Source organism: Morone saxatilis, unplaced genomic scaffold, assembly GCF_004916995.1.
Source record: "Morone saxatilis isolate NCDOM2014 unplaced genomic scaffold, NCSU_SB_2.0 Contig14, whole genome shotgun sequence".
Taxonomy (NCBI): domain Eukaryota; kingdom Metazoa; phylum Chordata; class Actinopteri; family Moronidae; genus Morone; species Morone saxatilis.
In genome coordinates, this window is record NW_023339696.1 from 3,021,737 (window position 1) to 3,036,490 (window position 14,754).

Below are 14,754 nucleotides of genomic sequence, written 5' to 3' on the forward strand. Positions count from 1 at the left end.
TGTGTGTGTGTGTGTACTGACTTGGACAGTCTGCCACCTCTTTGAAGGCCTTCTTCTTACAGCAGCCTCGACACAGGTTGAACACGCATTTATTTCCCTGCAGAGTAAAATAAAAGATGTCAAACAAACAATTGCGTTGGACATTTCCTCCTGATTCTTTGGACAAGTTGAACAAAGCAGAAGGTATGTCTTACGAAAAGGACAATGTCTTCAACTGAAACCCTTTTACATATCTATTTCAGAACTCTATTTAACTAAAGCCTTATTATTTTAACAAAGGTAATCATTATAACTTCTCATTTTCATTGACATTACACTGACATCTTCTGTCACCATTAATCATTTAATCAATTACCTTTGGGTTCCCACACTGTTCACATTTGATGTATTTGGCTGCGGAAGGAAAGAGGAGGAACAGATTTCAGTAGAGCCCCACTTGAATGTTTAAAACGAGGAAGTGAGTGGTTTAAGCTAAAAGTGACGAGTTGGACTCACGTTTCTGCTCGGGACAGAAGTTCTTGTTGGGGTTTCGGGATCTTTTCTTCTGTTTGTTTTTGGAGAGTGTGTCAGCTGTTCCGTCCGAGTCTTCCAGTGCCCTCTTCTGACACACCGTCTTTTTCACCTCTGAATTCTTGCTGTTGCCGTTGGCAACCGGATCTTTAGGCCTGTGGGGCATAGTCAGTACAATGGGGAGATGCGGCTAACATTGTGATCTTACTGACCAAGACCATAGATCACTTTGCTGTGGGGTTGACGTTTATGATACAGATGTATTAGAATTCAAACTGTCAGTGAAAAGATTATATAGAGACAAATCTGAGCAACAAAGGGTGGTGACTCACGCTGGTCTGACGTATGGCTGGCAGATCCAGTGGGGGAACGGAAGGCCGTCCTTCTTCTCTTCTACGTCCTTTCCTTTGGCTATCTCCTCCTGCACAGACACACAGACAGTGAATGGTACAGAACTGTCTACACCAACTCTCAAGCTGGATTCAAAGATTTTAGTGGGCAGCGGCCATGTAGGGGATCAATTTTGTTTGCAATGTGGAGAGCAGACCGAGGCCACTGGGCATTTCCACCTGGTATTAACATGCAAGCTGCATCTGGATAGTTTATCTGGAAAGGGGAAAATGTGTGTTAATGCAAGATATACTGTAAATGTGTATGTACAGATCAGCCAGACTACAGGTCTGGATCACACTGTGACTGAATCTAAGCCAGCTGTCAATGATGTCTGGAAAATGTTGCCACGTTTTTAGGCTACTACGACATGCAGGACAAGGGTCAACGAAAACTCCAGGAAATTAGCCCCTCTGCTTGTTTTCCCTTCACCTTGTTTTCTTCTATAAAAGTGTACTTTTCTTCTGATGTTAGCAGATGTGCTCTGTCTTTCAGGTGAGGCGTGGCACGCTGTGGGAAACCCTGCAGGTCTAAATGCAAAGGCCTGTGATAAGAGGTCATTGTCCAGATACAGACTGCATGTTAATACCAGATTGAAATGGGTCTTAATCATTTCTGATGCTACTTAAGCACTGTAACCAATGAGTAATGCTGCTTATTGTCATGCAGTATGACTCCACTAATTGCTTAAGAGTTGCATTGTTGTGGTGCTCCTTTGCCCAATGTTGACTTGTGTGACTAGAACACAAACTTATAAAAGCACTTAACACAATCTTGTCTTTGATGAAGACATATGCAATAGTTACTATTTTAAGCAGTACAAAGTCTGCCCACTTTTTGTCTCTCTCTCTCTTCCTCCCTTTGGTGCTGCTGAGCATTTAACTACAGAGAGACAGATTGCTTAAATCACGGTTTCCACTTCCCCAGCTAAGAGTCATTAAAACTGCTTTCTTATAGCTGTTACCTGGCAGCGCAGTCTCAGCTGTTTACTGACATCGGCCAAACCCTCGAGGGTCTTCACCTTGGCCAAGTCCTCCCTCAGGTCCTGGTGAATCTGTAGCCTACATACACACATACACATGCAAACACATAAATCACATGGCTGCAAGGGTCAAGAGGATCAGCTAATGTACAAGCGCCAACCTGCTTGGCTGGTAAATGAAGCCAAATCAGAATGTAACAAAAACTGCAGTTACTCAAACAGCCACTTGAGGCAACAGAAGAAAAACAATGCAGCACGTTATCCAGAGTGACTGTTTGTAATTTGATCTCATTAATACCAGCCGCACTGTTTACTGTTCACTCTCCTAAAGCCGTATCACAACTGGATAAAGTCACTGCTAATGCTTACCCAACATTTACTACTGCTGCTGATTCTGTTCCAGGTGTAAGGTGCATGCATCTGTGTACACACACAAATAGAGAAAGAGGGGGACATACGTGTGGTGCCAGAGCTTGAAGAGGTGGGCTCGTACGTAGGACAGAGTGCAGGGCGGGTACTGCTTCACCACCTCCAGATATTCCTCAGCCATCTCCCACACTGGGGGGCTGCGTCCCTCAAACAGTGCTGGGTTGTGGAGGTTCCCCTCTAAAAAAAAACAAAAACAAAACAAGAATAGACACACAAATGAGTTTCAAAACAATGCATATCCTAAGCAGGAATCCTGTTTATAGTATACTGTATATGATCTATTAACACTGAGGGAAAAACGTGACACTGCAGACATATATTCTTAACCTGCACTCATAACTCCGTGCACTCCCGTCTCCTGCATGCAGCACTCCACGTCACTCAGGTGCTGAATGTTGCCATTTGCAAACACTGGTATATTAACTGCCTTCCTATAGCAAAAACACAAAAAAAAACCTCATTTCATTTGGTTTAAATATCACAAATATAGCATAAAAGAGCTATAAATGATGAGTTGGAGACCATAGGGAAAGCCGGACAAATGTTCCCGATTGATATATATAGTACATGTGACGTCTTAACACAAGGTGACGGTAGCTCACCGTACTGCCTTGATGTGCTCCCAGCTAGCGATACCCGTCATGGCACCTTTCTGGTCTTTGGTTCTGCCATGCACTGTCAGCAGCTGGGAAGAGATTTGACCAAATCTTTAAAGACCCTTTGCAATGCTTCCTAAAGCCAGCTTTTACAGATAAATATATAATAAACATTCTGAAATAACACACAGCTCACTATTCAAGATGTCTTTAAAGGACGGTTAATCAATCTCCTCTTAGTTAAACACTGAACACAGAAGCAGTGGATTCTTATTAAGATCATCGTGATCACACCTGACATCCAGCTTTCTCCAGCATCTGGGCATAGCGGACTGTCTTTTCCACCTCTTTGAACACACGGATCTTACATGTGATGGGCACAGACAGCTTTTCGTTGGCTAACCTAACTGTAAAATAAGAGGGAAATGTTAAGTGTTTGACTTAGCACGTTTTAGACTTTAGACATTGTCAGAGATCCTCCCAGAGTTCTACAATAAGTTAAACACAGACTTACCCATTTTCTCTAACAGCTCCCATTCGTCTTGCAGGAAAACACCGTAGTGCCCTTAGAAACAAGCATCGTGAAGGGTTAGCTTTCCTTTCACTCTGTCATCAGTGAGTGACATTTCTGATACAACCACAAGGGGGTTGCCAAAGTCAGAACTTCCAGGGTTCATTCCTGTAGGAACCGTACGTACCTCTCTTAGCGATCATCTGCGGACAGCCCAGGTTGAGGTCGATAGCGTCGCAGTAGTCCTGAGCCAGCAGAGACGCTTGAAGGAACACCTCTGGATCATTGGCACAAAACTAAACACACAGGGAACTCAACACTGTGAGTCACTGGCACTACACGAGGAACAATGTTAACCTAACGCCTGTGTGGATCCTCACCTGCGTGATGAGAGGTCTGTCCTCTTCACACACCTCGTTGTAGAGGTTCTCTCTCCTGTAGTTGGCGTCGCGGACAAACACCTGAGCGTGCAGCATGGGGGTGTAGCAGAGCTGAGCACCGTGGCGGCGGCTCAGCAGGCGCCAGGCCAGCTCGCTCTGGTCCACCATGGGCGCCACCACAAAGCGCGCTTCTTTCAGGGTCGTTCTCCAGAACTCAAAGCCCTGGAGCTTGTCCATTATTGCTGTCCTTCCTGCTTGGCAACACCGGGTGCACTGCACAGAACAAGAAAAGGTTCGCCATGAAATAAAGTGGGAAAGATACACTACCTGATTTTGTTGTCGTTACCGGCAGTCTCACCAAATCCCAGAATTTTCTCTGTCAACGTTTTGAAACATGAGAGAGGAACTCTGGAGATGTTGGAAGCTAACAGAATTAAATGTGGAACATTTCACTACCCAAGAAACTTTTGAGTATGTGGCTTTTCTCTGGCAGTAAAATTTAAAAAATCTCTTGTGGAGTTTGGTATTTCGGCTCTCTTTACTTTGCCCTGGTTAGCTTATTTAGCATTAGTAAAAACTATTTATAAAAATCCACCCAGCAGTGAACACATGAACCTCTTAAGTATAGAACTTAAATATACTGGCAAATGGCTTCATTAGCATGCTGAAGTCATTTTAAAACTATCTTTGAGCAGTTTTAGCTGACTGTTCGTGTACAGACTGAACTGAGAGGTTTTGGGTCTAAAATGTAGCCAGCTAAACACTAATAATGCTTTAGATCAACTAGCTCGGTTACACTGCAGGGTTGTCTCCTAATGTTAGCGAGAGCAAAGTTGACAACTCAATTATTCTGGGGTTGGTTTCGAGCTATTCTAACTCTCTACTGTCTGCCTCCACAGCTATTAGCATTTACAATGTCCTAGCTGTCTGTCTGTGCTGTACTGTTGTTGAGCTAGCAGAGCTAACTGCAGTCAGTTGACATGTAGCACATGATGCTCCACCGCATTACACAACTACAACAGTTTGACAGTAAACCTATCACAGTTATGTTCCTCTGGGAGCACCATGCACGGCTCCGGTCATGTACTAACTCTACTTGACGATATGTATTTGGATAGTTAGTTGTTTCACCTGTAATTTTATGAGATTTGTAGAGTATTCCTGGCGCAGCACTTTGCAAATGTGTGCAGCAGCGAAATAGCACCGGTGGGAAACTTTCCCTGTGGCCTCTGCTTCTTGGTAAAGATGGTTTCTAATTTGGTGCATTGTCGCCCCCTTCTGCTGTGGGGTGCTGAATACAGAGGAAAGCAGTGGTGTAAAAGAAGAATGAATTCAGACCCTCAACAAAGTCGAAACCATGTAAAACTATGTATTCATGTTTTGTACAGCATGTAAGAAATTATTATGATCTATTATAGCACTACATGGAAATGCTCAATGTTAGTTGAAGCTCATAGTAGATTTAAAAGGTGAATACAGCAGCAAACAACTATTAGCTTTGTAAAGATAATGCAGAGTCATGGTGTCCTGAGCAGAGAGTGATGTCACACACCCTCTGCCTGTGTTGCTATCGCAGCCGCTCTGTGGTTTGTTCACATGGCTGTTTGCTCCATGTACAACATGTAGAGACTGAAACCGCTGGATTTTTTTCAATGTATTTATTTATTTACCAGACCAGAGTTGGTGATTGTTGGAGCAGTGGAAAGCCTAATAAAGACTGCTTTGGTGAGTTTTATTTTGTTTCTGTCCACGTGTTACAATGGTATGTGAGGTAAATATGATATTACGGCTGTTTCTGGTTAAATAAAAGGTCTATCTCTGTAGGATCCTTTTCCTATAATGTTGTCAGACACTTTATAACAATCTGAGCCTGTCAGTAGCAAAGACAAACACTTAGTGGACATGAATTTGAATTTGTCCCCAAGGATTAACGTTAAAACGTTGTTTTCACATATACTTTCACATCTAACACAGTGTATTAAGAGTTGGAAAGACTGTCAGAAGACTAACAAAGAGTTTTTTATCCTATTGTTTTGGTCTTACATCCTGGTGCGACATCCAGTGGAATGTGAATTTTGTATATATAACCTTTAAGATTATGTCTCGGAGCCCATCAGCTATCATCTGACGGCTATTTAGCTTTGCATTCTGCATTCATATACAGATATCTGTTTATAGATATACAAGTATAGGTTACTTCCAAACTGCAGTTAGTTACAGTGCTTGGTTATCTACTTAGTTACATCAATGACACCAACATTGGTAATAGTTGCCAATGTATGAACAACAGATTGTGCTTCAAAAGTTATTACTATTACATCTTTTACAAAGAAGTGGTAGAAATCAGCTTCATTGATTCATCACTAAAAACATTGTGAGGCTCCAAATATATTTATTCACCATCATCTTCTGCTTCACAGCTACGTGATTCACATACTCCTGTGACTCCTTTTTAAAGTTAGTAATGATACAAAAGAACACATTACTGAAAAGCAGCTTTCTTTCATCGTTGAATAAGCAACTGCTTGGACTTTAACAGGGATACAGGCCAATGATAAATCTGACACACAGGAAGATGACTTCACTTCTTACACTTTTACACTCAACACAATTACAGAATTAGGTTAACTTGGATTATTCTTTCAGAGTATATTTGCTTTTTCACACCATGGATAGAGACTTTTATAACAGAAAAGCGACTGGCTAAAATGAAACTGCAGTTCAGTCTGTTATCAGACTGACATCAGGGACATTCAGTAGGAAGCTTTGGTTAGAAGAGCATGAAAGTGAATTAACAGGGGTGTGGCCCCATTTCAACAGTAACAGTCTACAGTGAAACACACATAATACAATTAAACATATTGGAAATAAATCAAAAATATCAGTTCAAGCAGCTGCGTGGCTGGAGAATATGTATTAGGCTCAGATGTGAGGTTTTCTGTTTCACTGTCAGACAGAACCACTGTTGTTAATCACACATAGACACACATTCAAATCAGTTAGTCACTTTTATAAGAAAACACAAAATTAGGATAGAGGAGAGCATGACATTCAGCTAAATACATTTTCTTACATTAGAATAAAATGTTCTATACCATCTGAAAATAAAATACCAAATATAATATTTAATGTCATATAGAAGGATTACAAATCATTAAAATAATAAAATAAATGTTCATCTATCATTAGTTCAGGTAGATTGTTAAAGAATCACACCCTTGTTTTGGTAGATTGTCTCACTGACCAGCTTCTCTGATAAATGATGAAATCATCAGCTGAGTGACACCTCACATGAAGTCTCACTCGCTGTTTTACACTGTCGAAATCATCCATCACCATGGATACCAATAGATGCATCACTCACCCAGCTGTTGTGTTATATTATGTTCTGTTGCCCTGAAAATGCACCAGCAATAAATTAATGAATGCATGCCTGTACTACAAAGGTCTACTGAATTAAGAGACAAAGTGATGTTTTCTCTTTTCATTTTAACTTCATTACATGCTCTGTGAGGAGAGCAAAATATTATGTAATGGAGTGGAAAGATCTGTGAATAGAGTGCAGGAATGAGCTCTAAAACCCTGAAATTATTTAACATTCTAGGTCGAACCTCTCCCATTTTGTTCTACGACATAAAATGTGTCAGTAAATATGAATTTTGAAGCTTTTATGTGTCTTAAAAATGGGAGGTTTTTTTGTTGACGGCAGCCTGGAATGATAATTTTCTGTGGGTTCTTCACAACGAGCAACTTATTTTACATTACACATTATATGATCCCTTCTTAATATAAAAATATTAATTAGCGCAGCTTAAAACATGTTTAATGTGCAGTAAATATGTTAAAGGGAGCCTGATATCATGACAGTCTACCAAAATGTGATGCTCGTAGTTGTAACTGTAAATAGTATTTTTCTGAATCCTTTTAAAGGACAATTTAGTTATTTTACAATCTGCGTCATTCTTTTGTATTTTCAGCCATCATTCCACCATTCACTAGTTCCGATTACATTTTACAGGCAACTTTTATAAAACTAAAAAACAAGCAAAGTTGTTAATAAACTAAATTTTCCTGTAATATTCTGCTTCACTGAAACACACAAACAGTACAGACAATGCATAGCATATAAGCATGAGTTAGAGGGAAAAGTAATCTAGTAGTCAGTTTAGTGACGTTTCCTCAAAGTCTATGTTCACCCCTCTAGCGGTAGGCCATATCAGTCGACCCAAAACCACAACAAACGACACTGTCAGCTCACATAAGCTCGATATCAGCAGTTAACCACAGTACCACACATACAGATAAGTGATCTTCAAAGGCAAAGTCTGTTGAGTGAAGCTAAAATACTGTAAATATATCATGTAACACAGTGATGAAGAGCATAACAAAGACGTGGAGAATATTTGGGCCCTGCTTATAATCCAGGGAGGGATCACAAAGATACCACGAGACCAGCAACAATCTTCAAACGACTGCAACACCGACGCTCAATGTATGTAGCAACCATTTAATACTGATACGACAGAAACCACTTCTCATTTAGACATCTAACCCACCTTAACTGTGGCAGCACAGACCATAAGGAAAGATTCTTACACTGCGTTGACACCAGGTGGTCAGGGCATTACGAGCCTTTCAAGCTTTTTCAAAGCAAACACAAACCATTTTAAGCATTAATAGAAAGGTGTTCTTATTTACACAGCTAAGCTGTTCTGACTCTTTATAACACTTTGTAAGAAAAAAGCGGCCTTTTGTTTTTAAAGGATAAGGCTGGCATGATTCTATATTTTTTATTGCCAACAAATCGAATGAAAACACTAACAATGTGTTGGTCCATTCCCCCAAATTCAGTCCGAAGCACATTGGTTCCTACTGCAGAGGTAAATCTTTAAAAATGCCCCAGAGATATATTGTTTCAAGTTTTATGTAATTTCCTAAAACATTGTAAATGTTACTAAAACAGGAGTAAATAGTGCATTTGTTGAGAACTATTTTCAGATGTGGATGAATAAATATTTGGTGCTATAGTGAGTATTTCCTGCAGCAGGACAGAGCTATGCGGCACAGAGGAATAAGATAAACTAACAGGGTTTGGCTACATAGGCAACACCTGTTAAAAATATTTTTTATTTTATTTAGCTGTTTATTTAACAGGGACAATGAAGAATATATTTATTGCATCAGATATAGCTAAAAGCTAGTTCCCAGCTGTAGTTATAGTTAGGGTAATATTTTAAAATTCCCAAACCAGGACCCTCAAGTGTACCGCATGTTCATGCACACACCACAGGTGTTAAGTCTGGGGGACACCTACCAAGCGCACCTTTCAACATCATGGACGCCATGAACACAGCATTTTCATTGGAGGACACTTTACAAAGGAGTAAGCCTCCTGGAGCTCTTTAGCTAACCATTAGCTTACTGACTGAGCCTATGATGTTTGACTCTGACTCAGAGGCTAGCAACATATTAACAATGTCACACTGATTGATTGACATACTGGCAAATCAGTGCTGAACTCTGGCGCGTGGTGCATTATGTTTTTATACTGGGTTAGGTAATAATAAGTGGGTGATAAACGTCTATGTGAGACTGAAAACATGTATAATAAAATTATTATTATTATTATTATTATTGTGTAATTGTGTACCAGATGTAAAACCGGGAAATGTCAGTGTTTTACAGATATTTATCAGGACTTGGGACAGCTTGAAACTGGGAAAATCCCAAGCAAATCAGGACATCTGGTTATTTTAGTATTTTCATGGGATTTGTTGACATTGAGAATATAGAATATTGTGAAAATGATCCCTTACCTTTATTTGCTGGTGACTATACTTCAAAATAAAACTTTGATAGAAACTGTACACACAAGGCAGTGCTGAGTTTTCTATTGAATATTATTAACCACCACATTTTAAAACATCTAGAGATAACATATTGCTGACAACTCTTTCGATTTCATATGGCAGTGAAACCAATAAGCCTCCCCACAACGAGATGAACACCTGGATTAAACACTGAATGATGAGGAAAGCACAACTATCCAATAGTGTGCTCGTTAGAACACTTCAAAGTACACTTTGTCCTGCCGTTGGATTATTTAAAAAAAGGAAGGAGCATAGCCTGCGAGTAGTCCAGCATCCTCCATCCCTGCTCACAGGCATGTTTCAGGACTGATGGCCATGTCACCATTTTGTTGTGGCTCTTTCAAGAACCGTTCCACTTCCTGCGAGTCCACTGTTACACTCTCTGGCCTAACCTCTTTGTCTGTCTCCCCCTCCTCCTTCAAGACCTCTTTCTTTGTCTCCTTCTCTTGCTCCTCTCTTGCTCCCTTCTCCTCCTCCTCCTCATTCATCTCTGCAGGTTCGCTGCATGCCTCCGCCTTGACGTCGTCTGTCACTGTGATGTTCTCAAGCTTGTCCTCCGGCGTTGAGGACTTCTTTCTGATACACAGGAAGTTACAAGAAGCCAGAACCACAGCCGCGAGGACCACCTCGCTTCCTGCCAGCAGGAAGACGTACATGTAGTTCTTGGTGGCATCAAGAAGCCGGCCTGAGACAGAAGACGGGGGAACAGGGGAACAGATGAGAACATACAATGGAGGAACCACAGAGAAATAAAAGATTTAGACACTCGCTCTGTAATATTACACAGCCTTTAAAATGAATTGGATACTTGTAGTAGTCCATAGTCCAGCATGTTCATGTTCTAGTTTTTGTGATTACTGACCTGCACCAGGTGGCCCAACCAGCACAGCAATAGCCTCCATGAGCAGGACCAGGCCAATGGCACTGGAGAACTTCTCAGTACCAACTATTGTCATGAGAACCTCAAACTGCAGCGCACCCACCATGCCGTAGGAGATACCAAAGAAGATGCAGAAGACCACCAGCGTTGAATAGTCCTTCGCCTGGGAACAAACATGTTTATTGTTTTTTTTAATGGGTGGACCAAGCTTCTTCTTTCCTGTTCATAATGAGCAAGCTTTCACCTACCTGTGATCCGATGAGGTCAGTGGTTCCATTGAAGAGCATCGCAAAGCTGAAGAGGTAGACGCAGCGAGGCCGCACCCATTTCAGTCCGGCAATCACACCACACGTGGGCCGTGCAAAAATGTCAATGAAGCCCAGGATAGTGAGCAGCAGAGCCGATTTGGTGTCCTCATTCCCAAGCTCCTTAGCGTAGCTCACAACAAACACTGGAGGCACAAACAGCCCCAGCACCATGATGGACGCCGCCACCGTGTAGATGAGAAACCCACAGTCATTGAACACAGAGAAGTCCAGCAGTTTGGCTTTGGGCTTCTTATTCTTCTCTGCCCCCTCTGTTTCTCCCTTGTTGTCCTGTTCCACGTCCTTAGCCATAGGCTTCTTGGGGGCGACCAGAGGCTTCATTAGGGCCCCGCACACACAACAGTTGAGCAGAAGGCCACCCAAGATAAGGAAGCCCCCCCTCCATCCGTACTGGTACTGGAGGACCTGGCCCAGCGGCGAGAGGCAGCACAGGGCCACAGGGCTTCCTGCTGCTGAGAGCCCATTGGCCAGAGGTCGCTTCTCACTAAAGTAGCGGTTGAGCATTATTAGAGATGGTTGGAAGTTCAGGGCTAACCCCAAACCTGCAGCGAAGAAAAGAAAGCTTTAACTTTTCATATTTAACCATCTAACATCTGTTGTCGATCTGCTGCTGTGGTACAAACAGAGACTTGTACAAAAAGTTCATACAAATTGTATCGTCTAAAAACAAAAGCGTTAGTGGCTTAATGACAAAATATGGCTAAAATGTTGTTTTTGTTGACTAAAATCGCACACACGTGAAAATCAACACTATGAAATCGACAGTCCTCACTCCATTTCACATGCTAAGATATTTCCTAATCTCAGCTCAAGGACTCATCTGGTCAGGAGATGTTCACTCTACTGGAAGGTGGGAAACTTTCGCTAACGGTCTGACCTGTTATGACTCCAGCAGTGAGGTAGATGTGGATGATGCTGGTGGAGAAGGAGGCCAGGATCATTCCCAGAGAGGCAAAGAGGCCGCCCACCATCATCACAGGACGACAGCCGAAGCGGTTTACCAGCACACTGCACAGAGGACCTGGACAAAGTGTAAACGCACTCAGTCAGGCTGTGTGTGCCCGGGTGGTCTGGTGCTTCTATAGCGTGCTGCAGGAATGAGTCGTAAAAAAACCACAGAATGCATTTTCTGCAACAATCCAAACTCAAATGGAAAAATCCCACTGGATTTTTGTCGGAGGAACCAAGGTGACTCTAACTTCTGACCTGAAAATAAGTCAGCACTCTATTAGTATAAGATGCAGTATGTAAATAAGACAGCTTTGGTGATTTTAGAAGATGGGATGATGAAGCTGATATCAATCTTTTCCTCTGACTCCAGGTAAGGCCGCAAACAAGCATTTAATTAATGTTCTGAAATGTGTCACTTACCTCTACGCTGACATTTTTCGAAAAACAAGCAGAACATTTAAAACTACATTATTACATTTATTTACACATAATAGTATTGCATTCAACAATTAGGTACAGAACAGTATTATAATATTAACAAATATACAACAGTACAATAATCTGTGTTATTATTTAATAGTAATATAAGTGAAACCTATGATAACCAACAGATTCATATCCAGCAACTAAGCAAACTCCATCTGCTGGCGAAGACAATGAGGGGCAGTTGTTGCCGTATGTACAGTACAAACAGCAGCCTACCTGTGCCATACAGCATGGCCAGCAGTATGGAGGAGATCCAGGCAGTGTCACTGTATCCCACCCCAAACTCCCTGATCAGCTCTTTGAAAAAGACGCTGACCGCTTTAGGGAAAGCGTACGAGAAGCCTGTGATGACAAAACAGCCGGCCAGCACCGCCCAGCCCCACCCGCCGTCTGGAGCCTTCACCGCCCCTGCATCCACGTCCACCGCCACGCCTCCCATGGTGCTCTAGGGCTGTGTTTTTATGGAGGCAGACAGAGAAGCTAGAAGAAAAAGTAAAATGGCAACAAGCAGTTAGATTAGTTTTGAGTGCATCTTTTGAGTTCTTCACAAAGAAAACAGGCCCCCAGCAATTAGACAGACACTCCCAGATTTAACATATTAAGTGCAGCATTACTATTTTACTATAATTATTATCATATCAATTATCATTAACTTGAATTGCCAGAAACTCAATTTGAGCTCAGCAGCATCCTCCACTGTTACTGTTTGGCCCCTTAAAGTGCCTTATTGCAGATTATAACAGTTCTGACTAGGCACACCCCATTAAAAATATCAAAAAAAGACAAAAACTCTGTCTTGTCTGTGTGTGGGGATGCAGTGAAGTGACTGCTAACAATGGATCTGAGAGGCTTACACAGGTTATGATTGGCTCCACTCAGATATCTTCCCAGTCACACATGATGTGTATCAGCAGTCCTGGCGTCAAATATTGCTGATTGGTTGAGCAGGGGAGGGGGATTTCTTGAGACTGGACCAACACCCAACGGGAACTAAAACAAAGAACCAAAAAGTGAGCAACATTTGGATATCTGTCTTCAAAACATCAGAAAAACATCAGTGTGTGTTTTTATTCCAGATAACCTAGAAGTGTGTTTTTGCTGCCAGTGCCCCTCTTAGGTTTCCAGACAGTAAACTATGCAGTTTACAATGATATGACAACAGATGAAAGATAAAACCGCCAACGCTATAATTAATAGTTGACTCTTTTAACACTTGAGCTACAGCAACCACTGTGGTTGACTGATTGGTACAGGTATTACATTGGAATACATACATGCAATCCAGACCACTGGATGACTTTGCAAAAGTTCTTAATTCCCATTTTTCAATAAAAATGCACCTACCCTGTACCAGATACACAGAAAAGAAGTACAGGGAGACCTATTGTCTGTTCAGTTCATACATAGTCGAACATTTTTGTGCCTTTAGATCCACAGCTGATCTGAAATTGTAATGCACATGTAATGACAGCATATTGTTACATATTGTTGAAACTGCACTTATTTTTTCTTAAGACATTTTAGGCTGTTCATCATCTATTTTGTAAATGGATGTGTCATTATATGTGAATGTTTTCAGAATTGTACTCTTTTACACTAGAGGAAGTGGACAATTTGGAGGTGTTGTTATTTATATGTTATTATGCAATGGTTTTACTGGTCTGATCCATTTGAGATCAAATCCCAAAATGAGTTTGACAACCTTGATCTAAACTTTTGGGGATTGCAGTTTGTATGTTAATGGTCGACACATATCAGTAAATGTTAAAGCCTGTGGATGATATACAGTGCTGAAAAATACAGTACAGAAAAAATATAAACCTGGTGAAATGTGATATGTTGTTCATTATTATGGCTCTATACTCCAGCACATTGCATTTAAGATGAAATGAACTTTCAGCTTTAACTGTATTTGAGGGTGCTACATTAAATATTTTTCTGCATTTCTTTTCTGCACATAGTCTTTTAATTTGAAAACAATGCAGTGGGACAATGAAGCTAAACTAGGCAACCAAGGAGTTTTTAAAACTACACAGTAGAATGTTCTTGACTGACGGAGTCTGACACCTGACCTCTGTACCACCTATCATGGGTTTTACTGCTGAATACCGGACTGAAGGCACCTCCGTTCCCCACACCACCCTCACTGAAACAAGTAGGAGGTGAAGCAGCATTTAAATGTTGGTTTCCTAAAATTAGCAGACTGTGTTTAAAAAAGGCTACAATTACTACACTGTTCATGTAATGTGACTGTAAACATCCTTAAAGTCCTCCTTCAGTAAGAAATCAGTTGTTCTTGTTCCTACAGTGTGCTGTTTGAATGCTGTCTGTGCAGAGTGTGACACTGTCAGGATGTTTTCACATTCATCTGCTGAAAATGGAAAGTTTCTCTGTGCTCACTGAAAATCTGATTTTAAGGGGCGGGGCCTACCAGCATGATTTG

General features: G+C 41.3%; 2 protein-coding genes across 2 annotated transcripts in view; both read right to left on the minus strand.

Annotated features, from left to right (window-relative positions):
• Positions 1–5,007, minus strand: part of dus1l (dihydrouridine synthase 1-like (S. cerevisiae)) — a 7,526-nt gene extending 2,519 nt beyond the window's left edge. Inside the window, exons 1-13 of the mRNA XM_035655465.1 lie at positions 4,930–5,007; positions 3,799–4,071; positions 3,606–3,714; positions 3,422–3,472; positions 3,202–3,314; positions 2,914–2,996; positions 2,639–2,742; positions 2,341–2,488; positions 1,865–1,961; positions 843–931; positions 496–665; positions 356–393; positions 22–97 (exon numbers count right to left, since the gene is read on the minus strand). Of these exons, the coding sequence (XP_035511358.1) occupies positions 22–97; positions 356–393; positions 496–665; positions 843–931; positions 1,865–1,961; positions 2,341–2,488; positions 2,639–2,742; positions 2,914–2,996; positions 3,202–3,314; positions 3,422–3,472; positions 3,606–3,714; positions 3,799–4,035 (1,315 nt within the window). The 5' untranslated portion in view covers positions 4,036–4,071; positions 4,930–5,007. The remainder of the gene's footprint in view (positions 1–21; positions 98–355; positions 394–495; positions 666–842; positions 932–1,864; positions 1,962–2,340; positions 2,489–2,638; positions 2,743–2,913; positions 2,997–3,201; positions 3,315–3,421; positions 3,473–3,605; positions 3,715–3,798; positions 4,072–4,929) is intronic.
• A 3,525-nt stretch (positions 5,008–8,532) lies between these two features.
• Positions 8,533–12,777, minus strand: si:ch211-234h8.7 (uncharacterized protein LOC561627 homolog). Its single transcript, XM_035654389.1, has 5 exons — positions 12,528–12,777; positions 11,752–11,895; positions 10,797–11,416; positions 10,531–10,711; positions 8,533–10,353 (listed from the first exon to the last, which is right to left on the minus strand). Exons 1-5 carry the CDS (start codon positions 12,748–12,750, stop codon positions 9,956–9,958), a joined length of 1,566 nt encoding a protein of 521 aa, XP_035510282.1. The 5' UTR covers positions 12,751–12,777; the 3' UTR covers positions 8,533–9,955.
• Between the last annotated feature and the right edge of the window lie 1,977 nt (positions 12,778–14,754).